The sequence below is a fragment of the Lissotriton helveticus genome, chromosome 7 (assembly GCF_964261635.1).
Source record: "Lissotriton helveticus chromosome 7, aLisHel1.1, whole genome shotgun sequence".
NCBI classification, from domain to species: Eukaryota; Metazoa; Chordata; class Amphibia; order Caudata; family Salamandridae; genus Lissotriton; species Lissotriton helveticus.
Genome location: NC_136068.1, coordinates 1,926,494,748 through 1,926,520,487, shown reverse-complemented (window position 1 = coordinate 1,926,520,487; position 25,740 = coordinate 1,926,494,748). Strand labels below are relative to the sequence as shown.

The window sequence follows — 25,740 nt, the reverse complement described above, 5'->3', positions numbered from 1 at the left end:
GCTCTGGTGGCGGCAAGGAAACCAGGAAGTCCCAGGAGAACAAGGGGTGCGCGGTGTCCTCAGCGCAGCCCCTGAAACGAGGAGCAAGGTAAGTAAAAGTGTCCAAGCACGGTTAAAAATGAACGTTGCGCCGCGCCTCGGCAGCGTTGTTGCTCCCGGCGAAGCCTCGGGAGGTCTGGCGATTCAGAAGAGCTAGGGCGGGACTTGCCCGGCAGGTAGAAATTGCCAGGGGGGGAGGGACAGAGGAGCTGCCCCGCCAACCAGAGAGCAGCCCAAGATGTAAGACACGCCCGTCCCCGCCCTCGTGACCTGCCCGTCAGAGGGGGAGGGAACGCTCAGCGTGGGGCGCTCTGGTGGCGGCAAGGAAACCAGGAAGTCCCAGGAGAACAAGGGGTGCGCGGTGTCCTCAGCGCAGCCCCTGAAACGAGGAGCAAGGTAAGTAAAAGTGTCCAAGCACGGTTAAAAATGAACGTTGCGCCGCGCCTCGGCAGCGTTGTTGCTCCCGGCGAAGCCTCGGGAGGTCTGGCGATTCAGAAGAGCTAGGGCGGGACTTGCCCGGCAGGTAGAAATTGCCAGGGGGGGAGGGACAGAGGAGCTGCCCCGCCAACCAGAGAGCAGCCCAAGATGTAAGACACGCCCGTCCCCGCCCTCGTGACCTGCCCGTCAGAGGGGGAGGGAACGCTCAGCGTGGGGCGCTCTGGTGGCGGCAAGGAAACCAGGAAGTCCCAGGAGAACAAGGGGTGCGCGGTGTCCTCAGCGCAGCCCCTGAAACGAGGAGCAAGGTAAGTAAAAGTGTCCAAGCACGGTTAAAAATGAACGTTGCGCCGCGCCTCGGCAGCGTTGTTGCTCCCGGCGAAGCCTCGGGAGGTCTGGCGATTTAGAAGAGCTAGGGCGGGACTTGCCCGGCAGGTAGAAATTGCCAGGGGGGGAGGGACAGAGGAGCTGCCCCGCCAACCAGAGAGCAGCCCAAGATGTAAGACACGCCCGTCCCCGCCCTCGTGACCTGCCCATCAGAGGGGGAGGGAACGCTCAGCGTGGGGCGCTCTGGTGGCGGCAAGGAAACCAGGAAGTCCCAGGAGAACAAGGGGTGCGCGGTGTCCTCAGCGCAGCCCCTGAAACGAGGAGCAAGGTAAGTAAAAGTGTCCAAGCACGGTTAAAAATGAACGTTGCGCCGCGCCTCGGCAGCGTTGTTGCTCCCGGCGAAGCCTCGGGAGGTCTGGCGATTCAGAAGAGCTGAAGTGCCTGTGTCTATAGTGCCTGTGTCTAAAGTTTTATCCTTGTAGGTCCATCGGAAGGTTCCTAAAAAACTAACTTTCCAACTTTTACGCACCATTGACATTGCATTGGTGCATGCGTGCGCTTTAAGCGCTGCACCCGAGTCCCGCTGGCCTTTCCCGACTTCATCACTGCTAGTCCCGAACAGCTCCAGCGATTCCCCAGGCCCTAGGCCTCTTTCCTTTCCCCATAGGGGTTCTTATACCACTATTTTAGTATATGGTTTAGGTGGCCCCTAGGGCTCATCCAAAATTGTGCAACTTTTGTATATTTAAACTGTGTTTTGTTTTAACGCATTTGCTTCTGTGCTCATAAAGAGTATAGAGGATATTTGTAGAAATAAATCTATATATATTTTCAATATATATCTGTGTGGTGTCCTTTCATTTGGTATTCAAGGGGATTGTGTATGGTAAAACAGCTTGCTTCACATGTCTTTACAGAGTTTAGCCTTCGACTGCTTAGTCCATGCTACCCCTAGGATAGCTTGTCTATAAGGTTGACTTTACAACCTCCACCATAAGGGTTGCTTGGCATGGTACAAGGTGATCACTAGAACTAGTGAGCATCATATACCAGGCCAACTTCTCACACTAACAACAACAATGAAACGTCCCTAGTTGCCTGGCATGTGGCTGAATAATAGACATTATATATATATCTTGGACAGCAGGTGAGCAAACATAAATGAAACTTCATTTTTATTCATTACTCACTTATCCCCAGTGAAGCTCGGGATAGGTGAGTAGTTGGGCGGGGCACCAAGATTGACCCTCATACACCCTCTGCTCCTTGTCCCACAGCGCCTGGACTTCCTGGCCCTTTGTATCTCTCTGGTCATTCTACTCTAGGGTCTCCTGGTCCTCTTAGCCTCCTCCTGATTCTGGTCCATTCGCTTCTCGCCAGTACTTCTTGTCCTTGTGGACCTGGTAGTCCTAGATCTCCTGTGGTCCACCTCCTGATTTTCCTCCTGCTGGCCCTCATCCTCCTCATACTGTTCCTTTCTACTCCAGCCCCTTCCACAATATCTATAGGCAGGTACAGCCTGTAAGCCTGTCACTCAAATGTTTATTTTTGTTTTTGGCTTCCAATTCCTTTTATTGAAGCAGCCTCTCAAGGGCAGAAATGAAGGCTCAGTACAGACTTAAGCTTATCCACTTAAAACACTGTTTAGCATTTGAGGAATCAAAACTACCCTTCCTAAGATACATTGGTGAAGATTTACTAAATAACCAATAATTAACACAAGTGTTCTGCTATTAATCTCATTGCCTAATGAAATAATCAAATGATTCAAAAATCAATATGGTGTTCCTCTATCATTAAATGCATTGGTTGTCGCAATTTTTCTTACATCATTCAGAGGTACAATTTAGAGCACTGGAATATTTCAACGGCCTTGGAGGATTTTAAAATGAAAGGGGCATATTATCAAAGACCGGTGTTAAAATGATTGCTGTTTTATCGGCAGTAAACTGCCGATAAAATGGCGATAATGGGCTTGTTAGTACGCCCTTGTTAGTTCCCATAGATGCCCATGTTCTGATGTTAACAGAGATGCCTTCGTTACAGGCAGGATGGTTTTTGAGCAGGAATTGACACCTTCCTTCACAAAAACAACCCTCGGAGGCTTTTTCCTCTTTGTAGGTGTACTGCAGCACACGCAGAAAGAGGAAACAAAGTCAAGAAATAAAGATATTTCTCCTGGTTATGCCTCCCCTGGTTGCCGTACCATTTTGACACATTCCCGGGTGATATAAAATCTAGGAATGCATCAAAAACATTGGTGGATGTCGGGAACACCCACGCCCCACCCACGGAACGCCATCCCAGGGCAGAGGAAAGTAAGGCAGTGACTTGCGCTGCCTCCGTTACTCCAGGTTTAGTACGCTATGCAGAGCCGCGCAAGGTGGCCGTACGCAGCAGCGTAAATATCACTTTAGTGCATGTTTGGCTTTACGTTACCCTGGATGATGCAAGGTCAACACGAGCCCTTGATAACATGCGGATGACTAAACCCTCAATGTGGCTGAAGGGCCACTGATGAAATGGGACCAATAAGCATTTATACCTGAAACCCACTCTACTGGGTGAATATTATGAAAAATATGCTTATTCACAGGCAATTGAGTGAACTCCCATGAATTACCCAGATGCAGCGCTTGCCTGTCTCCTGCTTTCACTTCCCCTTTCCACTGAAGTCCCATTACTGTGTCTCACTCAATTCAACCCCTGCCAGTGTCCCAAATCATTGGCTCCCAAAGCACCAATCACCTATGTGCCCCTCCCTCTGGAGCCCAGAGACCACCTGTCTGTCTGCATTCCCTGTTTGCTGCTGTTTGTCGACTGCTGCTGTGTTGCCAGACACAATCCTCCTTACAAAGAAGCCTAAAACTAGGACTCAGCCTTCCATAAGAAGCAGAAAAAGAGCCCGACCCTAAAAAATCATCAAAAGGTGGATCACCAGCATTAAAAAACAATGAATGAGTGAATAAAACATTTATGTAACATGCTTTGAAACCACATTCACTACTCTTTGCAGGCAGCCAAATGTTCCTGGACTGCAGCCCAAAATATATGTGTGACTTTTACTAAAGGTACTAAAATTGAAGTTTGATTACTAAATGTCTTATTTCAATATTCAAATAACACATGTTTTCATTTAAAATTGATATTAATTTATAAACAGCTAAACTTAATTTACCCACTTTCATTTGCATATACTATTGCACATTTGCATGGGCACTTACTTTCAAATGCTTTACACACGCTGCCTCTCCATTAAAAGATGGCCACCACCCTATCGTTGCCTGGAGTCAAATTGTAGTTCTTGGTCGACTAAATAAAGTCCTCCTTCACACTATCTACCCAGACACTAGTCAAATAGCAGATCATCTCTCCCATGTAGCCTGTGACCTGCTAGACAGCAGATATTATGTATAGGCTATCTGGTTTTAGGTTTAAACCTAAAATAACTGATAAATCCCACCGAAAGGAAAATAGCCATCACCAGTGTAAAGATATAAACACTGAAGAAACACCTTCACAACCACAAACTAAGTGCCATTCAAAGAAAGGAAAAGATGAGTAAAAGAGTCATTTTTATTTCTTCCTGAAGGAGCCAATGCAATGCAACTGTGTTATGCACGGCAGCAGCAAGAAAAATGTGGGCTAACATTAAACTGCTTGAGTTTTGTTGTTTGGGGATGTCACTAAAATATTGTCTCTTATTCCTTCTGCTTTTTTCAGTTGTGTGATCTTTGGTCTAACGATGCAGTGTTTCAAAGAATGATTTAGGTTTTATTTAGTTATTTTAAAAATGGTAGAGAATCAGAAAATATCAAAATCATATTTAATATTTTGGCTACATTTGATTTCATTGATAGGTAAAATGGCGGGTTTCTTAAGAATCTTTCTCAATATGTACCATCACATTTACCCACAGACAGAGAATGGGTGAAGTCCTTTGATACATCAGCCCCCTGTTCTAGCAAGTCAGTATTGATTGTAGGAGAACTGCCAAACACGCCAGACTTTAAACATTCAACACAAGGTGTAGTGACAGGTATATGTGAAAAGAATGTTGTCATCAAGCATCAGAAATAGTGGTGAAAACATGACACCAGATGTTGGTAAACAAGAAACGCAGTGTCACTTGGAATGCTGCTGGAAAAAGTTCCTACCAAGTTCAATAAAGATTGGAGTGATATGGTTTGTATTTGCAGTAATTCAGCTACGTGTATGAAAAAGTTGTATGATGACCTGAAATCATCTTTACAATCTTCAGAGTAAATGAAGAATGCTATTGACTTTGTAGTCTATTCAGGTACATTGTTTCATTATGCCCAGGAACTAAAATGCTAATATTTCTCATTTTGTGCTCTGTGTGACATCAAAGAAAGAGTCATCCTAACTGTGTCATTTAGCCGGTGGTTCTTAGTCCAAGGGGCTGTGAATACCATATTATCTATGTGGCGACCGTTTACGTGATTTCTGCTTGGTGATGATGCCAAAAGCAAGAAATGTGATGATCTTTGGTCACATATTGATAGTGATTTGAAATAAGTACAGTCTACTGCATGCTTAGGTTTTTACAGGAAATCATGACTGCTCTAGTGGACTTAATACTAGTGTCTGTTATTTTACAGTCTATGGGAAATGGCTTGCAATGATGCATAGGAATGTCCCGTCACCAAGCATGGCATTTGAAGTTAATGAAGCCTCACTGAGATACTCTGCAAAAGGTCTGGATCCCTTCTGAATTTTCTCCAGACTCTGAAAAGTACTGCTTCGTTTTTGACCACTTCAATAACTGAGGGCATAGGTGCCCAATTCAACGCATATGTTGCAGAACATGTGGTAGACAATCATAATCTTCAGGTGCACCAATATTGGCATGGAAAACTATATTGGCCAGAGTTAGCAAATTGTGAACTGGCTGTTTTGGCGTTGCCGTCTCAAGTGCCAGTGTTGAGAGGGCCTTCTCACAGATAAACGTTTACATAGGAACGAGAGAGCGAGCAAGCATGACCAAAGACTCACTAAAGAAGTATTGTATGGTGTACTAAAATAAGTTTGATTTGTAAAATGTATTTGGACGTCATATACCCAGTACACACGCTATCTATACACATGCACTGATAACCACTGTTTTTTTAAGGTATCGAAAAAACTGAAAAAAACCCACCAGAATTTGCCAAAAATAGAAACTGAAAACAGGAAAGCCTAATTATGTACTATTTTGCCTGCTGCCGGGTAAATAGCAGAGATTATATCATCTTGGTTGGTGACACGGTCAATAGTCACTTTTAAATTATAAGCCCCCTCTCTATTGCATTGTTTCCTCTCCTTCTGAAGGACTTTGTCTCCACCCAAGCTCTCCATGCCATTCCTTGCAGTGGAATGTCTTGTTCACCTCACTTCCTGCCTCTCCCCATCCTCCGTTGTTCCCTAATATGAAGCATGGGTTGGGCACTGGCGTTCCTCCTTTGTGCATTGACCCCTGAGATGAATGCCCGCCTCCTCAATGGTGGGTTCCCAATTACCCATCTGGAAACAATCCCACTGCCGGGACAATAGCCAGGTGGTCGTTTACACAGGTGATGCAGAAGCAATAGTGTGACCTCTGACCTTTCAAGATCAGTACCTAATGAAATGAGGCTGACCTGGCCCTTTCTGTATCCTAATGGCTGCATTGCTGTGTTTCAGGAACCAACTGGACCCTTCAGATCTTACATGACATGATGTACAGCATCCATGGCAAGGAGCCGCCAACCTTCGCGCCCATCCTTGAGTTTGGATCGCCGGACAAATTTGAGGTCAGTGTCAAGGAACAGTGACATTATATATTATACCAGCAAACTTATTCCATTCTGTTTTAGAATACAGCTAGGTGGACAGGGCTCATTCATACTCAGTTTTATATTTGCATCATAGCCACGCCCACATCAGCCCAGTCCTGTCCAGAGGGTAACCAGTGATCAGGGTAGAGGTGGTGGTAACAATGTTTGTGTGGTTCTATGCTCCAGTAAAGCGCAAACACAAAAGGTGAAGGATGTATAAACAGCACAGCAAAGAAGGCAAATAGTCCTGGATTAAGGACACACCACTATTTGAATAGCAAAGATTCACTTTGCATTTGCTGGTCAGGTTTACCCTGATGGACTGTTAGGCAGTCCCTCTGCCTCTGCTCCGAGAGTGTTTGTGAGACAGTCCCTGAAAGGAGTTGAATCTGTTCCCAGGGAGAGTGCCCGCCTGTCTCATGGAAGGCCTCTGTTCTTGGCATGAGGGATGAAACACAAGGTGAGAAGTTTTAAGTGTGAAATGAGCACACCTGTGATCTGTAGAGGCAAAGGTCCTGATTTCCAATCTTCAAAGGAAGCAGATGTGCTTTGTCACCTCGTGCTGCAGCAGGAGCACACTTGACCATAGCTTCAAAGAAGAGTTCGACGTAAATAGGAACTCCGGGGATCAGCGTTCCCACACTTATCATGGATGCAAATCAGATCCTAATCATTGCAAAAATGAAAGATTGTAGGGAGCGCACTTGAGTGGGCATAGCTGGTGAATTCCCGGCCAAGTTTGTGTTGAAGCCTGAATGGTCATTAGCCTGGCAAAGACATTGTGCCCGATTCACAGAACTAACTTAAGACAAAATCCTAAACTTACTACCATTTTGGTATTCACAGAAGGCACTTACTCATTGATGAGTAAGTGCCTTCTGTGAATACCAAAATGAGTAAGTAAGTTTAGGATTTTGTTTTAAGTTAGTTCTGTGAATCAGGCCCATAGTGTGCAACACTATCAATCAATCAATCAATCAATCAATCAACCATTTTATTTGTAAAGTGCGCTACTTACCCGTGGAGGTTTCATGGTGCTGAGGGGAGGTGGGGAGCTGCTACTGTTCGAATAGCCAGGTCTTGAGGAGTCTCCTGAAAGTCAGTAGGTCATGTGTCTGCCGTAGGTGGAGGGGGAGGGTGTTCCATGTCTTGGCGGCGAGGTGGGAGAAGGATCTACCGCCGGTGGTTGCTCTTTGGATGCGGGGGACGGTGGTGATGGCGTGGTCGGCAGAGCGGAGCTGGCGGGTGGGGTTGTAGAGGTTGCGGCGGCAGTTGAGGTACCCTGGTCCGGTGGTGTGGAGTGCTTTGTGTGCATGGGTGAGGGGCTTGAAGGTTATCCTCTTGTTGACGGGGAGTCAGTGCAGGTCTTTCAGGTGGGGTGTGATGTGGCTGCGGCACGGGATATCGAGGATCAGATGTGCTGAAGCGTTCTGGATGCGTTGGAGCCGTTTGAGGTGTTTCGTCGAGGCTCCGGCGTAGGGGGCATTTCCGTAATCCAGTCTACTGCTGACGAGAGCCTGGCTGACCGTCCTTTTGGTTTCGGTGGGGATTCACTTGTAGATCCTGCGAAGCATACGGAGAGTGTTGAAGCAGGAGGAGGAGACCGTGTTGACCTGCTTTGTCATGGAGAGGGTGGAATCGAGGATGACCCCTAGGTTGCGTGCGGGGTCGGTGGGTGTGGGGGCCGTTCCTAGCGAGGAGGGCCACCAGGAGTCATCCCAAGCTGAGGGGGTCGATCCGAGGATGAGGTCCTCCAATTTGTCTGAGTTCAGCTTCAGCTGGCTGTTTCTCATCCAGTTGGTGACGGCTGTCATTCTCCCGTGGAGGTTGGTTTTGACTGTGTGAGGGTCTTTGGTGAGGGAGAGGATCAGCTGGGTGTCTTCGGCGTAGGAGATGATGTTGAGGTTGTGCAGTCAGGCAATGCAGGCAAGCGGGGCCGTTGATATGATGAACAGCGTGGGGTTAAGGGAAGAGCCCTGAGGTACGCCGCAGATGATCTCGGTGGCTTCGGAAGGTAGGAAGGCGGACGCTCTGTGTTCTACCGGAGAGGAAGGAGGTGATCCAGTCCAGGGCCTTCTCTTGAATCCCTGCGTCGTGGAGGTGTGCGCGTAGGGTGTGGTTGCAGACCGTGTCGAAGGCGGCCGACAGGTCCATGAGGAATGAGGGCCGCGGTCTACCGTTGTCTAGCAGGGTTCTGATGTCGTCGGTGGCAGCTAGGAGGGCTGTCTTGGTGCTGCGGTTGCGGCAAAATACAGACTGTGATGGGTCCAGAATGCTGTTCTCCTCGAGGAACCTGGTTAGTTGTATGTTGACGGCCTTCTCAATGACCTTCACCGGGAACGGGAGCAGGGAGATGGGTCGGACGTTTTTGAGGTCCTTGGGGTCAGCCGTGGGTTTCTTCAGTAAGGCGTTGATCTCGGCGTGCTTCCAGTCCTCAGGGAAGGTCGCTGTCTCGAGGGAGCTGTTGATGGCCTTCCAGAGGTGGGGTGCGATGACGGTGCTGGCTCTGTTGAAGATGTGGTGAGGGCATGGATCTGTCGGGGATCCGGAGTGTATGAAGTTCATGATCTTGATGGTGTCGTTGTTGTCTATGTTGGTCCAGGAGGTCAGGTGGTTGGTGCGAGTGGTGGTCGTGGGTGTCTCGGTGGTTGCCGGGGCGGTTGCGATGTTGAAGCTGTCGGTGTTGCTGGGGCGGTCGCGGTGTTGAAGCTGTTGTGGATGTCCGTGATTATGCGGTGGAAGAAGGTGGCCAGTGAGTCGCAAAGTTCTTGCGAGGGTGGGATGTCATTGGCTCTGGAGTTGGGGTTGGAGAGTTTTTTCACGATGTTGAAGAGCTCTTTGCTGTTATGTGCGTTGTTGTCTAGGCGGTCTTTGAAGGAGGCTTTCTTGGCGGATCTGATGAGGTGGTGGTGGTTGCGGGTGGCGTCCTTGTGAGCTGCGTAGCTTTCCGGGGTTCGTTCGCGGGTCCAATTCTTCTCTAACTTATGGCAGGTTTTCTTGGATGCCTGGAAGTCTTGGGAGAACCAGCTTGCTTACTTTCTGGTGTGGTTGGTGGAGGGTTTCTTGATTGGGGCAAGGGCGTTGGCCCAGTCTTCGATCCATTGTCTGAGGTTGTGGGCTGCGGCGTCCGGGTTGGTCGGGTCAGCGGGTGGGCTTTGGGCGAGGGTGGTGGTTAGCTGGTCATCGGTGACTTTGCTCCAGCAGCGGCGTGGCATCTGTTGGGTGCGGTGGGGTGTGACGGGTTTCCGTAAGGTGAAGTGGATGCAGCGGTGGCCGGTCCAGTGGAGTTCGGTGGTGTGGTTGAAGCAGATGTGGGTGTTTGCTGAGAAGATGGGCTCCAGCGTGAGGCCGGTGGAGTGGGTGGGCATTGTGACGAGTTGTCTGAGTCCGAGGTTGTCGAGGTTGTCGATCAGGGTGGAGGAGTTGGGGTCGTTGTTGTTATAGAGCTGGAAGTTCAGGTCGCCGAAGAGGATGTAGTCCATGGAGGCGAGGGCGTGCGTGCTGATGAGGTCGGCGATGGAGTCGCAGAACTGTGGTTGGGGTCCGGGAGGTCTGTAGACGAGTGTTCCTCTGAGGGTGGTGTTGGGGTCGGTATGAATCTGGAAGTGCAGGTGTTCGGTGGTGCAGAGGGTGTCAGCGTCTTTAGTCGAGATGTTGAGGGTGTTCTTGTGGATGAGGGTGATTCCTCCTCCTGCTCCGTTGGTGCGGTCCTTGCGGATGATCTTGTAGCCTTCGGGATGGCTATGGCGATATCGGGTGCTGAGGAGGAGTTCAGCCAGGTCTCGGTCAGGAATGCAACGTCAGGGGTGTGGGTGTCCAGTAGGTCCCAGAGTTCGACGGCGTGTTTCCTGGACGAGCGGGTGTTTAGGAGGATGCAGCGAAGGTCGTTGGATTGATTGGCGGATGAGTTGGCTGGCTGGATGCTGGTGTAGCTGCAGTTTTGGCAGGTGAAGGGTCCGTGGGTGCGTTTCGGGGCGGCCAGGTAGCAGGTGCTTGATCGCCCGGTGTTGAGTGCGTGGTGGATTCCGGCGGCGTAGTGGAGACGGGTGTTGTGGCGGTCACGGTGGCCAGGGGCTCTGCTTTGGCGTGCCTTTGGCACACCAGCGGCGTGCCCGCTGTACACGGCCACTTCGCGGTCTGCATAAGAGCGTTGATGGGAGGGAGGAGCAGCTGGGTGGTGGGAGCGGGGCGGCGAATGGGCTGTCAGGGGGGCAGGGCCGCAGGGAGGCAGCGGCGAAGAGTGCGGCGAAGGTGACCGGCTCAGCAGCGGCTGGGACCGGGGGCAGGTAGAGGCAGCAAGCAAGCAGGCCAAGTCAGCTGGCAGCATGAGACAGCAGCAGGAGACCAGGGTGAGCAGGTGGCAGCGGCAGCGGCGTGGGGGCGACCTAACCTGTAGGCAGGGTCAGAGGTCCCCCTCCTGAAATAGAAGTGTCAATCAAACACTGGTGCTATGAAACGCCTTTCGCAGCTCGTCACAGGGCAGGGTGAAGTGAGAAAACCTCGCTGACCCCTCCCTCCATGACGTGCTGGATCGGTGGAGACTGCAGCAGGCTGGTCCTGGTGAGGCTTTAATACTCGCTGCATGCATGGATGTACATTAAATGCATAGCCATAAACGCTGTCTCAAGAGAGAAGCAAGCTGTAGGGCAGGACCACGAGGGAGATTAGGTCATTGTATTTATTTATTTCAAATGGAATCCAGCCAGGGCCGGAAGGGGAACAGAAACTGGTCCTGGCAAACGGGTCCACAACCCCTCCGAGTGAGAGGGAGTGCAGCCGAGCAGTTTGCGAGGGCCGGTTTCGGTCGATTTTGTTACAGGGGGCCGATATTGCTGACCCCTGATAACAAAAACGGCCCCACAGGGGCCCAAAACTGGCCCCCACCCTAGCGGCCTACAGGGGAAATGCCTGGTGCCCACTATGGCCAGTCCAGGCCTGAATCCAGCAGATCCCACTTCGCCACTAACAATGATTGAACTGCATGCCCAGGGTCAGGTATGTGACATGCTAAGTTTAGATTGCAATCATTAACCAATCGATAAATCGATCAGGATTTGCAGAGAGCTGCTAATCACCCGGGAGGGTATCCAGGCGCAAGGATCCTGCTGTGATCAGTCGAAGCGCCATGTTTGAGGTGCTATCTGTCTGCAGCTGCACTCTTACGGGAAATGTTTTTTCTGGAGATAGTGTATTTAGGAGTGAAAAGTGAGGAACAGTGTTTAATAAGTCAATATAGATTAATAAGGAACAATAGCGGCCCCTCCCACCATTCTTTCAGCTTTGGGTGACCTGTAATAGCCCGGATTGTCACACTTGAGGTATTATGATGGTTGGTACTTGCGTTGATGCTGTCTTTGGCGGAGTGCTACGCAAACAAATGATGGACGGAATGCTGAATAAATCATACGTTCACCTCCAGTCAAGAGATCTGGGTTAAACCCATTGCCCCTAACATGGGCAATGGGTGGTGCAGGCTGCAGTTGCCTCCCAAAAAGGACCCGGGAAATTATTTGTTTACAAATTAAGCACTGACTGCTCACCTGCTCAATACCATCCTGGGTTTATAATGGTGGATGTTATAAGAATTCTATATTTAAAAGTGATTGTCTTTTCTTCTCTTCTCCTCATGTTCTGCTTTGCTTTATAATATCATTTTTCTGTGTGTGTGCTGGGGGAGCAGAAACCTTGCGCATTTCTGTAAAAGAGTCTGCGGAAAAGGAGACCGCAACCCTTGACCCGGCCTCCCTGAGTCAGACACCTTCGGTCAGTTCTTCAATGCCTTCTCCAGGTCAGGTTTTCCTCCTACCTGGAGCCGGTGTCTGATCCCGGCCAGTGGAATTAAATTTTAAGGGAAGAGTGTATGTAATCCAATCTACTCACCCGCTCCGGTCGGGCCCGGGGCCAGCATAAGAGTGGTCATTGTCCCTGCCCCCGAATGTAAAATGCTCTTTGTTGCATATACTTATGGACTGTGTTTGCTATCTTCTGAACAACATTAGGTTCCTCAGACCTTTGTTTTTTAAATACAGAACAGTACAAAGGATGAAGGCTGTAAAGTTTCAGTCAGAAATGCATTACCCAGATCTGGCCATAGGGATTGCTCAGTTTTTATGTTCTGTTAACCCTTTAAGTGCGCCCGTCGGCCAACAGCTGTCGCAAGCACTACCTTGGAAGTGCTTCGCACGTCCGTTGGCTGACGCGGCCCGCCCACTTAATGGAACGCCCGCACCGCAGCGGAATTGCCGCAGCGGTTAAGGTGTTAAACAGAGTTTTAATGATGGGTTACAGTAGGGTGGAGAGTGGTGGGTTGACCTTATAGGTTTTAAGTTAATGTTAAACTCCAACTGTTTTCATGTATTGTTTAGAATGCTTTATGGCCAATTGTCCTAATAAACTTGTTTTCCACCTATATTTCTTTTCCACTGCCACATGTATGTCGCCTCTAACTCTGGAAACCTTCTCCTGTGTTCTCTTCCTGAATGGATATTTGTCTGTCTTTAGTTGAATTTCTGTGATCGTCTTAGCGTTAACTTCTGATTTTACTCCTGTTAGAAGGTGGTTCTGACACTAGGGGCCGCCTGAATTTTTCGCTTTTTGAGCACCTAATTGTTGAGCTGTGGGGGAGCCTCATAATATGGGACTCATCCACAGTGAACTCATAATGAAGGAGACTGCATGGAGATTTTACTGGTGTCCGCCTGGCTTGACCAGGCCGCTGCGCAGCAGATGGAGTATGGGATACTGTGCTGGTTACATGCAGACACTGGTGTACATGCGTGTGCACACGTGTAGGAGCTGCGCAGGGGAGATTCCTAGCGTGCGCAGTCCAGGAGCAGCTACAGAGTGAATGGTGTGGCAGGACTTATCCAGAATTGGGTGGTGGCATGGAATATGCTTTATACCCTGGGAAGGAACATGAAAGGGAAAGTCAGTGTGTTTTACTGTGTTTTCACTTCATTATTCCCCAATGGGGATGTAGGGCCCATGGCTAAAATGACTTCCACAAAGCCTACAGATTCCAGACACGCACTAAAGTCCATTGTAGAGTAGGTGAAAATAAGTATTCTGCAGAGTCCAAAGTCATATGTACTGCCTTTGGGTCATACAGAACTGTCATATTTCTCTGAGCCAGCCATGACCAGACCCAGGCTGAGGGTTGACCTCAGTTGGATGGATTGATAACCTTTTTTCCACAAGCTAGGGCCTCCTCTCCACAAAGACGATGGGTGGGGCTACAGGCTCATCCATTAGAAGCTGTCGCTGGGTGCCTGGCACCAGGCTGCACCAAGAAGGAAAGAGTTGGGTTTCAGAGGCCATGTGGCCAGAGACACTGGACGACTCCATTTTGATCAAACCTAGAGGCTGGACAAGAAGGAGGGAGCAGGGGCAGGGAAGTGATGTGTCGCTGTTTGATAGGACCCACAGAGACTTTCTGCCAGCTTGCACAGGAAGAGAAGCTCTCTCTGGGGTGTGGTCTGCGGAGGTGAAAGGTGCTGGAGCCTGGTGCAATGGGCAGTTGGAAGGGGGACACCCCTGACTGCCCCCAGGCCCCTAACAGCGCCAGAAGCGGTTCACAGAAGAAGAGGCCTATGCACAGGGAGAAGAGAGGCGCAGGAGGAGAGCCAGGCGAAAGGCTGGCGCAGGGAGCAGTGCAGACCGCTCCCTGCAGAATGCACCCTCTTGGAGACCCGGAGGGTGAAGGTGAGTGCTCCCAGTGGCTAGGGGGCGCCGCCAGGAGCAAGAACACGTGAAAATGGGGCAGATCGGACCTCCAGGGGCTGAGATATTACCCCCAGAAGGTGAGCGACCTTTGACTTGTGGCCCCCTGATGGTGAAGCACGTGAGGCTCCGCCGCCGGTCTAGAAAAGGCCCCCGGGGTGGGTCAGGTCCCGGGGACTGCCCTCCAACGTGGAGAGCCTGCGGGGGTCGCGGGTGGGACCGGGGCCCCGGACCAGGAAGGAGGAGCCAGGGGCCCGGGGGGGGACCGGGCCCCCGACCAAAGCACGGAGCAGCCGGGTGTGGGCTCCACGCATCGCATACCCTTACCCGGGGGTCCGGGTGAGAACGGGCCCCCCACCGAGGCCCCAGAAAGCAGCAGGAGCTTGAAGCGCCCCATGATGCCTTGCAAGGCATGAGGAATGGATTGTTTTTGGCATTTTGGTGGCCCCCAGAGGAGAGGCGTCACCCTTGAGTGTGAAAAGGTGCTGAGGGGCTGCTGGAGCAGCGCAGTCTCGCACCCAGCACAAAGCTAAGTCCCACCCTAAGTTTCTTGAGGATTTAAAAAGAATACCCCTCAATTCTCAGCGAAGATTGCATCACCTTCTAGGCTGGAACTTTTGTTCTACAGCTGGGAGTTCATTGAGAAGTGCATCAAAGATTGAAGGGCTGAGTTGGAGATGTCTCGAGTAGGGCATCCCCTGGAGGTGAAAAGGCGTAATTGCACTAAAATGCATTTATTAATGGTTATTTCTTTTAGAGGGACTGATGTTCAATGTGAAGTACTGGTGTAAGGTGATGTCACAAGCAAAGTGGATTTAAGTGGCTAGACACTCCTGTTAGGGTGTCTGACGGTATTTACAACTTAATCCTGTGATAATCTGTGATGCCTTTAGGGGCTGTAATTGCAATGCATTTTTAATGATACCCAAATGTGCTGAGTACTGTCATTCTAAGGGGGCGTAAACATGTAGTCTTGCTGCTGCGCTTAGGTGAAGACCCCAGACTGTTAGCCCTTAAGATGTAGAGGTGTACACTTTAGGGTCAGTAGGAGATGCTGGGTCAGGGTCATGTGTCACCAAGGCAGGTGTATCCCTGTTTAATGCTTGTGGAGGTAATGGGAGGGGGACGCCACTGGGATGGTGCCAGTGCGCAGGACTCTCGCTCCAGGATAGGTTCAACTAATTGCATTGGGGGCAATATGATGTGCATACATGGGAGTGGTGGTACTAGACACCACCCCCCCTACGGGAGGGGTGGAGATGTTATGCAATGTCACAATGTAATTTCAACAGCTTATGTATATTTGTAAATTGGTGCATAGTATTGAGTGGTGTGTATGTTTAATAAATGTTCTCTTACTTTTATAAAGCAAAGTACAGACTGGACAATCAATTATTGAGTGTTATTTTTGCGCACCTGCAAATGGCGATTACTAGCCCACACCACCTCCCTTGAGTAAGCCTCAGACTGCTTTGCAACGCTACCCTCTGAGAGTCAGGCGCTGCTTAAGGTGTTTGGTTCCCAGTGAAGGACAAATGTGTCATGTTATTTGTGCAGGCCTCACAGATGCTGCTTCGTTTTCCAACAACTTCTCTTTTCAATTTTCTGTAATAATAATATTATAAATGATAGGTCCCACTGGGGTAGGTTGATGTACAGAAGGCAGGACCAGCAAATACAGACTGACGAATAACCTTGCCTCTGAGCATCAGCAGGATGATAAATCCCCTGTTCATTTTTAATGTATAAATCTTTTAAAACCTCTCTACCTCACTTGAAGTTGCTAATTACGCTGGATTCTTATCATAAAATCTACTAAGAATCCTGGGTCGACTGGATCTTTGTTATCTGCTGAAAAGTGTAAAGGGTAGAAATCAATAGATTCAGAACTAAACAGCATGGACCATTCAACTTTAGACTCGGAAACGACCACTGAGTCCGAATTTCAGTTTTAGGGGTTTTGTTACAAAGCCAAGCATAACTGGACATACAGTCACCTCGTAACGAGGTTGAAGAAATACATGGGCACTAATACAAAGTTCATCCTACGTAGCAGTCAAATCCGATGCAGCATGAAAAGAACGAGCAACTCCAAAAACACTAAACAGGCAATAACTGCTCCAACATCTAAATTAGCCTTCATTAGTGGCTGCAACAGAAATCCGTTAATCTGTCCCTACACTATCACCAAAGTGAGGTCCCTACTTAGCATTTCCCAGGCAAGATCAAGAAAAGGTGTCAGCTCGTGAAGACTTCCTAAGAAGTGCACTCACGTTGTAAGGGTCAGAATCCAAAGCTGCAGAGTTTGTTCTTAGTCTCCTTTCTAAGAATCGATCCCTTCCTTCTCCCCTTCTGAAGGCTCTCTGCTTTCTCATCCCTCAGGGTATATACAAAAGCCACAAATGTTGGACATGCCCCTGAAACACCTGCTCTGGCCAGGCACCTCTCGTAGGTACATTTTCCACCAAAACTTGTACTTCATCCAGCAACGGTTGGTGTGACCTTGGGTCTCAGGCTTCTTCAGCGAGAAAGAATATTGTCTCCCAATAATCGACATTCCTGAATACATTGTTGTGGGCCTCCTCCGTACCTAATCCTAAAACAAAGCAGTCTAGCTAACGAGAACGGTGTCCTTGCACCTGCAACAGAAGCATGAGAACCAAACAAACTTACACGCACATGAATTTCGCTGACTACCTCCAAATGAGAGCTTTACCAGGGAAAGCACATTTCGGGCCTACATAATTCATCTAACATAAGAGAATGAATAGGCCTTTCATAGCAAAACGTGCAAATTCATTTTGGCCTTTACACATCCGAAGTCACATGTATTAATAAATGTTGCATCCGTAAGCACTGTATTTCATTACATTCAAAGCACAATTTATAATTTCTACATGAGAAGACTTTAATATTGTGCACGTTTGAATCGAATGCATTAGATTACACATGAGCTACTTCATTAAGCATTTGCAATGAACATCGAGAATAACATTATTCTATCTAAGTGCCTCTTTACTCTCTTGAATGGCACAAACACATTTTCTATCATTACACTTACACATTTCGTTGTTACCCCACTTTTCTAATGATCACAGTTTAATACAACACAAGAATATATGCGGGTGCGGACTATCCATGATTATGATGCACCCCTACAATTTTCAGGATATCATGACGCTCTATCATTGCCATTGGAATATTCAATTATAGTTTATGTTCTTTTCTGCTGCTTGACTGAATTCTATCCTGCAAGATATGACTTGTGATTGGCCTTTGCGAATGTTAAACTCTTATTAAAAATGAATACTTTATTCAGATGCCCTAGGCCACTCTCATCCCCTTATCGTCAATTGCATTATAATGACAAAATGAATAACCTTTTTTTATATAGGAGTTCTGAACAGCTTCTGAATAGCAATATCACTCAATTTGTAAATTAAGGATAACAGGCTGAGTTGCCCTAGTCAAGGTTGAAAGTGGTGATGCTCAGATGTAAGCAGGAAGCCTTCTGCTCACTGAGCCATCTTGCCAGCTTAGATCCTTGTGTGCTTGCCATGTGAGCTGCAGCTGTGATGTCAGACATGTCATCGGGCACTTCCTCTCTTCCAGATTATAAACCGTATCCCTCCTCGAAGAGTTCTAGTGACGCATCTGTACCCAGACAACATCCCCAAGTCAATGGAGCTGAGCAAAGTGAAGGTAAGCGCTGCTCTCAGATGGTGCGTTCTTAACTTTCATGGATGAGAGATATTGAGTGATCTCTGCTTAGTGTCATAAATGTTTTGCATCAAAATAATTTTACTGTGATATCCAGAACAATGGGCGAGGTGTTTATTTTAGGACGCAAATGGCCAGATCCACAGTTTATTTATTTATTTATTTATTAAATTTGTAAGGCGCGGCAGCTACCCAAAAATGGTTTCCCAGCGCCGGAGCAGACCAATAGAATGTATAACGGCTAATCGTGAGATTACTAGTTAAAAAGTCAAGTCTTCAAGGATTTGCGGAAACGGGCATAGGCCGTTTCGTTCCGGATAGCTAAGGGAAGTGAGTTCCATAGTGCGGGGCCAAGGTAAGCAAACAATCTACCTCCCATCCAACATACTTTGATTCTGGGTACAGAGAAGTTCTCTTGAGTGGCTGAGTGAAGGCAGCGGGTAAGCACGTAGGGGCTGACCGGAGATTGCAGATACTGCGGTGCAGCACCTATTTTGATTTTAAACATGTAGCTCAGGGTTTTGAACTTGATTCGGTTCTCTACCCAGAGCCAATGTATGTCCCGCAGACGGCTAGAGATATAAGTAGCTCTGGGAACCCTGCAAAGAAGTCTTGCAGCAGAGTTGTGCACCATCTGCAGCCTGAGAGTCACCGCCTTGTTGGATCCGAGACATAGAACGTTTGGTGATGAGAGCTTGGACTACTGTTCTCTGGGTGGACTCCGGCAGCATCCAGGTGATCTTTTTGAGCCACTTCCAGATGGTGAAACAAATGCAGTAACCTTGACTGCCTGATGGTAAATGTAAATGTAAATGTCATGGTACTTATAGAGCGCACTGTCACCAGACGGTCACCTTGCGGTGTCGCCTATGCGGCTTCCTGGCGCTGATACTCATACCGCTGTGGAACCCCTCCTGGCTTTCCCTGTGAAGTGTCCACTCCTGGGCACACACAGGGTGAAGCCAGGCATCCACAGCGCTGTTGGGGCCGGTGTGGAGGCTAAGCAAGCTATTGCCCAGAGTTGCAGCGTGGGGCCCGTGATTAGAATAGGCACCGAGGCGAGAATTATCAGGCCCGAGGAAATTGAGCCCGAGACCCCGCTGAGGCGGGAATCGAACCCTGGTCCCTGGCCAGAACTCTGCATCAGGGTCTGCCGCTCTAACCATTGAGCCACACTCCTCCACATAGGTGCATAGTAAGTGAATCGTCGAAGCTTGTCATTGCTTTGTGTGTAACTAGATTGTGTACCCTCACACCCCTTGACATTAGGTCAAAAGGGGACTCTCAATAGTTTTATTAGGTTCAATACTGTTCCATATGGCTGTTCTCTAATTGGACAAATCTATGAAACACATTAATAACTTTACGTTGACTTGGTGCCTTTTGCTGTTTTTTTTTCTTATAAAAAGGGCTCATTTTGGAGGTGTGCCATGCATCAGAATTCTTCATTTGAGTTATTTTATTATTCTTTCTGAGGTGTGGCTTGATGCATCTGACTGAGGCTTACACTGATTCCCTATTTTGATTCACGATGCATTTAGAATGATTTTGAGACTAACTATACTTTGTCTTCTGTAATGAACTCTTATTATTTAATAAACCGTCATGGTTTCTAATTCTTATCATGTCTCTAGGAGGCATATTTAACTGAATATGCTGCCTGTGCTCTTCAAAAATGTAAATTTATTAGGGGCGCATTGCCTCATACATCCTTGAGTCTAACGACGCCCACCGATCCTGCACAGGGGCCTTACCTTATATTTAATCAGATTATCAAAGAAAGCGTCAACACACATTATCAATACACTGAGTGGGGGGGCGTGGTTTGCCAGCCAAGATGGCGGACGCACGTTGGTATCGCTCCGTGTCTTTCCCCTTGTTATCCTCATTAATCCCCGGCATCCAGCCACTGTCTGACCATCAGCAGGTGTGGGATCCCCCTGAGGCTCACCGGTCCTGGAAACCCGGGTGAGTTGTACTGGCAGCTCTGCACAAAGCGACGTTACTGGCGACGAAGCTCCGGCCCGCGCCGGATACCTGAGGCCTGCAGTCACCACGGAGCATCTCTGCCTGGCCGCGCGCTGGGTAGTTCATTCCCCGTAGCTGGAAAGCCGCGCACTCCACTGACTACAGATAGAGCTAAGAATCCCTGCAGCCAATAAAATGACATTTTAAGCCTACTATATTCATTGGCCTGAGCTGTTGTGCGCCACAAGGCTGACTAGCTCGTGATTGGATAACAGTTAGTGACGTGATACGCATTACAGGGCAGTCAGCCCCCTGCGGGATCTGTGGCCCTCGTGAGAAATGACGATTGGAACCATCGGAGAAGTGCAGGTGCATGGAGGTAACCCGACAAACATTCCAAACAAATTAAGACGATTTCTGAGATAGAAGGCGTATGCATACAGGTGTAACTGGGTCACTTTAACCCCATGCTTTCTTCGGAAGGCCCCCACCCGTCCGATGTCACGGTGGGCGTGTGCGGAGGATGGCCAGGGGTCGTCTGAATCCCGCCCACTATTTAAATCACCCGCAGAGGGCAAAAATGTGCACAGCATGCAGGGGTTAACGTTTGTGGACACCTGCATAAATTTAGGGTGTCACTGAACCCTCCACCATAAAGCAGGTGGAAAGCTTCCACCTCCAGGCAGGAGCTCCAGGTTTGGTATTTGCCTGTCCTGTCCACTTTTGTCTCTGTGGCTCATTGAATGGACACCAAACTACCCCTGCGACCTGCCTCATTACCATGAAGCTATTCGTCAGCCTCGGATGCACACAGGCAGTGCGCGACAGGACGCTAGGGATGAAAAGCGATCTAAGGGAAACCATACTCTTCTCCTGTTTCACCTCACTGCTCGGCAGGTTTCCTGCACATCCTCCAGCCTCCGGATCACAAACATGCAGGCCCAGTAGGAATGCATGCTTCGGGTCAGACAAACATAACAACATAAAAAAAAAATAGTAGCAACAATGTTGGACCCGGCCTCGTGGCGTGGTCCTACCCCTCCCGCATGGCGGGCCCCGGACGACATCGGCCCTCCATCCAGCCCGGGTCGGCCTCGGGCACACCTCTGCACGCCCTCCAAACCACCAGATCCACCACCCGGCGGCCCACAACCACTGACACGGCACACTCTGGCCGCCCCAGCATTACCGGTCCGGTGCCCCCCGGACCCTCATCCCAGGCCCGATGCCATCTTGGGCCCATCACGTCACGGACACGTGGTCCCGGACAAGCCGCGGCCATGGCCCAAGCGAGCCCGCCATCGCGGCACCAAGAACCCTCCGGGTGGTAAAGTGGCCACTCCACCATAGACAAGGAGAGGGGAGTCCCGATGGCTCTCCAATCATCCCCGGATGCCTGGTTTCGATCACCCTCCGGCCTCCCTGGGCTCCGGCTCCACCCCCCTGCTGGGTGTCTGGACACCATCATCCCGGCCCCTCTGACCCCCAGGCGAGAGGGTCCGGACATCAAAGGACTCCAGACCTATATCTGGGCCAGCCCCGGAGTAGGACGGCAGTTGTATCCCGGAGTCAAGAAGCCCTGCTGACGCTGTCGCGGCTGACCCTGAGACGAACTCCCCTTGCTGCTCCCCGGAACCTGCTGGCGCTGCCGCGGTCCATCTTCGCTGTAACCACCTTGGAGCCTGCTGGCGCTGCCGCGGTCTATCTTCGCTGTAACCACCTTGGAGCCTGCTGGCGCTGCCGCGGTCCATCTTTGCTGTAACCACCTTGGAGCCTGCTGGCGCTGCCGCGGTCCATCTTAGCTGTAACCACCTTGGAGCCTGCTGGCGCGGTCCATCTTTGCTGTAACCATCTTGGAGCCTGCTGGCGCTGCCGCGGTCCACACTCGCTGAATCATCTGGGAACCTGCTGGCGCTGCCGCGGTCCCCACTCGCTGAACCATCTTGGAGCCTGCTGGCGCTGCCACGGTCCATCTTTGCTGTGACCATCTTGGAACCAGCTGGCGCTGCCGCGGTCCACACTCGCTGAACCATCTTGGAGCCTGCTGGCGCTGCCGCGGCCCAACTTTCCGGGACCCCCCAGTTCGAGGATTGAGAGCTGTGCGTAGGGTCCCCTTGCAACCGACCATCTATAAGACTGTCCCGCTACCTCGCCCCTTGCCACGAGACTTTCCAGGTCCCTGGACCTGCTGTATATATTGAAACGATCCTGATTGCCAGATAAAGATTGAAAACCCTATCTACGTGTGGTGTACATTTGTAGTGGTGTGATTACTCTGCTGTACGATTGTAGGAGAGGGCCCTCCCGTCGGAGGCCTCTCGACATCGCTCGGTCCCTTCTCTGAAGGAGGGGTAGACCTAGGGGTTATCAGTCAGACACCTTCTGCCTCCCCCGGGTTTGCCTTTCTAACATTGGTGGCAGGCGCTGCGATCCGAGCCAACGCAAAATCGTACAGAGAGTGATCTACCCGCTAGGAGGGAAAAACACACAGAGACCATGACGACCCAAGGAACCAACCTACCGGCCGAATTCCAGAAAGAGAAGATAGAAGAATACAGCCACAAAGAACTAAAACAATTCTGTAAAGACATGGGTATCGCTACCACTGGCCTGAGCACAAAAGAGGACTTCAAATCGGCCCTACAAGCCTGGGTGGAAACCCGAGACAGACCGCCCCAAGAGGAGAATGGCCCGACCGGGCAACCGGAAACCAGCGTACCCTCGACGGGGGAAAGAACCGCAACACTAAACATGGACCTCATCTATGAAGACGCTCGAGAACGAGAGCGCAACCGGCTACACGAAGTGGAGCTTGCACGACTCCGGCTAGACGGAGAACTCCAGCTAGCGGAGAAAAAGATAGCCCTCGAGCAACTACGGCTGGAGGGGGATCTAGAAGAGAAACGGAGACAACGTGACCTCGAAGAAAAACGACTAGCATATGAACACGAACGAGGCCTGAGAGAACTAGAAATCAAGGCCAAGATCAACGAAGATAGCGCGGCCGGGGCCAAGACCTCGCCCCTCCCGTGGACACCAAGGTTCACCTACCGAAAGATGTAGTCAAAGAATACTACAAGAACTATGATATTCAGCAGTGGTTCAAAGCCTACGAGGTGGCCATGACCGCCCATCGGGTACCCCTGAAGGATTGGGGCGCCGGCCTGTGGGGAAAGTTCGTCAACGAAGGGAGGGACGCCCTGCTGGAACTCCCTGACACCGAAATGACCTCCTATGAACACATGAAAATGGCCCTACTCACGCGCTACGGACTCACCCCCGAAATGTACCGGCAGAGGTTCCGAGACTGTAAAAAAATCCCCGGTACCACTTGGGTAGAATATGTGAACTTTTTTAGCAGAGCCTTCGAGGGGTGGGTCAAAGGCAGTCAGGTCACTACCTACCAGCAGTTGGTCGACCTGATGTTATGGGAGCACCTCTCCAACAACTGCTTCATTGAACTACGATAGCACCTCCTCGACAGCAAGTTGACCGAGCCGCGAAAGCTAGCGGTCGAAGCAGATCGGTGGGCGAGCAACCGCGTCCACCGGAACACCACAGGAGAATACGGACGAGGGTCCCCGGGGAACCACCGGCCGTGAGGCGGCGGGTCGGGCATCAGCCGAGGCCGAGACCTTCCGCCGGGGTCTTCGCCCGCCTCCTCTACACCAGCCTCCAGCCCGAGGGGGGCCCATACAGCCCGACCGGGGCCACGCCCCAACGTTACGTGCCACAGATGCCAGCGGCTGGGTCACTATGCCAATGATCCTCTATGCCCCATGAACCAGCGGCCCGGCCCCACCGGGCCCCCCGGTCGACAAATCACGGCCGCTGCTCTGAGCGAAGAAAAGGATGAAGAAGAAGAGGTCCCTATGGAACCAGAAGAATGGGAGTCCGCGGCCATGTGCCTCGCTTCCCTGGGCGACAAAGACATGATCCCCCGAGACCAGATTCCCATCAACACCCAGAAGTACCGCCAGTGGGTCACATTCAACGGACGCCGGGCCGAGGCACTCCGTGACACGGGGGCCAGCATAACCGCCGTCCGCTGCCATCTGGTGACCCCGGAACAAATCTTGCCCCACGTTCTGTGCCCTGTCCGGTCAGCGGACAATTCCGAGAGCCTGTGCCAGATGGCTCGCATCCCCTTCGAGTGGGGAGGAGTGTCCGGCATGCTGAAGGTCACCGTCCGAGACGATGCCCCGGTGGACTGCCTCCTAGGGAACGACCTGGAAAGTTCCCCCTGGGCACAGATCGAGCGAAGAGAGCATCTGGGGATGCTAGGCCTTCCTGAATGGGTTTGCATAACGACCAGATCCATGTCCACCCGGGACGCCGTCCCAACCGAAGACGATCTGCCCGAAGAACCTGAATGGCCGGCACCTCCGCCACCCGCCACTGCCATGGCCGAACCCGAACTAGGGCCGCAGGGCCCCAGCCATGAAGAACTTACCGAGCTCGGGCCCCTTCCCGAACTAGCCCAGTGGCGCCAAGAAGGGGGCCCCACCCGCGAGCAGTTCTGTCAAGAACAAAAGACCTGTCCTTCCCTTGAGGGACTCCGCCAACAAGCCGCCACGCAAGCCACAGGAGACTCCTCGGGGTCCCACTGGATCTATTGGGACCAGGACCTCCTGTACAGTGAACAAAAGATCGCCGAGCTGGGGGCCGGTCGAGTGCTAGTCATCCCCCTCCACTTCAGAGACTTTCTCTTAAACCTGGCACATGATGTGCCCCTCGCCGGGCACCTGGGGCAGGACAAAACCTACAAGCGCCTGGTGACCCACTTTTATTGGCCGAAGATGCGCCGCGATGTGTACAACCACTGCCGAACCTGTCCGACCTGCCAAGCCAGCGGAAAGAGTGGGGGGGAAATCAAAGCCCCACTCCAACCGTTTCCCGTGGTGACCACTCCCTTCGAGCGAGTAGGGATCGACATCGTGGGGCCCCTGGATCCTCCAACCTCTCAGGGGCACCGCTTCATCCTCGTCCTGGTGGACCATGCCACCCGCTACCCAGAAGCTATCCCCCTCCGGACTATCACAGCCCCCGTAGTGGGTCGGGCGCTAATGGGGATCTTCTCTAGAGTCGGCTTCCCCCGCGAGGTCATCAGTGATCGGGGCACAAACTTTATATCGAAATATATGCGGTCCCTGTGGCAACAGTGCGGGGTCGCGTATAAGTTCACCACCCCGTATCACCCTCAAGGGAATGGACTAGTGGAGCGATTTAATAAGACCCTGAAAGGAATGATCAAGGGCCTAGAAGAGCCCCTCCGGCGCAAGTGGGACGTTCTGCTGCCATGCCTCCTGTTCGCCTACCGGGAGGTACCCCAGAAGTCCCTGGGGTTCAGCCCCTTTGAACTATTATATGGACACCCGGTGCGAGGGCCCCTCAGCCTGGTCAAGGAAGGCTGGGAGCTGGCCGCCTCCGATACTACGCCCGATGTTTTCCGATACCTCTTGACTCTCCGCAACCAGACTCGGAAGTTCCGGGAACTGGCCGAAACCAACCTGAAGGCCAGTCAAGAGGAGATGAAGCGCTGGTATGATGAAAATGCCTCGTCCATTGAATTCGAGCCGGGCCAGCAGGTCTGGGTCATGTCCCCGGTCGACCCCGGCGCCCTCCAAGACAAATGGACGGGGCCCTTCAACGTGGTGGAGCGCAAGAGCCCCGTCACCTACCTAGTGGACATGGAGTCCCCCCCGGAACCCCCTCC

At 50.9% G+C, this 25,740-nt stretch overlaps 1 protein-coding gene across 2 annotated transcripts in view; it reads left to right on the top strand.

Moving 5' to 3' along the window:
* Positions 1–25,740, top strand: part of LOC144767882 (sulfotransferase 6B1-like) — a 118,949-nt gene that overhangs the window by 18,799 nt on the left and 74,410 nt on the right. The window contains exons 2-3 of one of the 2 annotated variants that reach the window (XM_078651235.1): positions 6,484–6,593; positions 17,949–18,038. In XM_078651235.1, coding sequence (XP_078507361.1) covers positions 6,484–6,593; positions 17,949–18,038 — 200 coding nt within the window. The remainder of the gene's footprint in view (positions 1–6,483; positions 6,594–17,948; positions 18,039–25,740) is intronic. The other variant, XM_078651236.1, reaches the window with a different exon arrangement.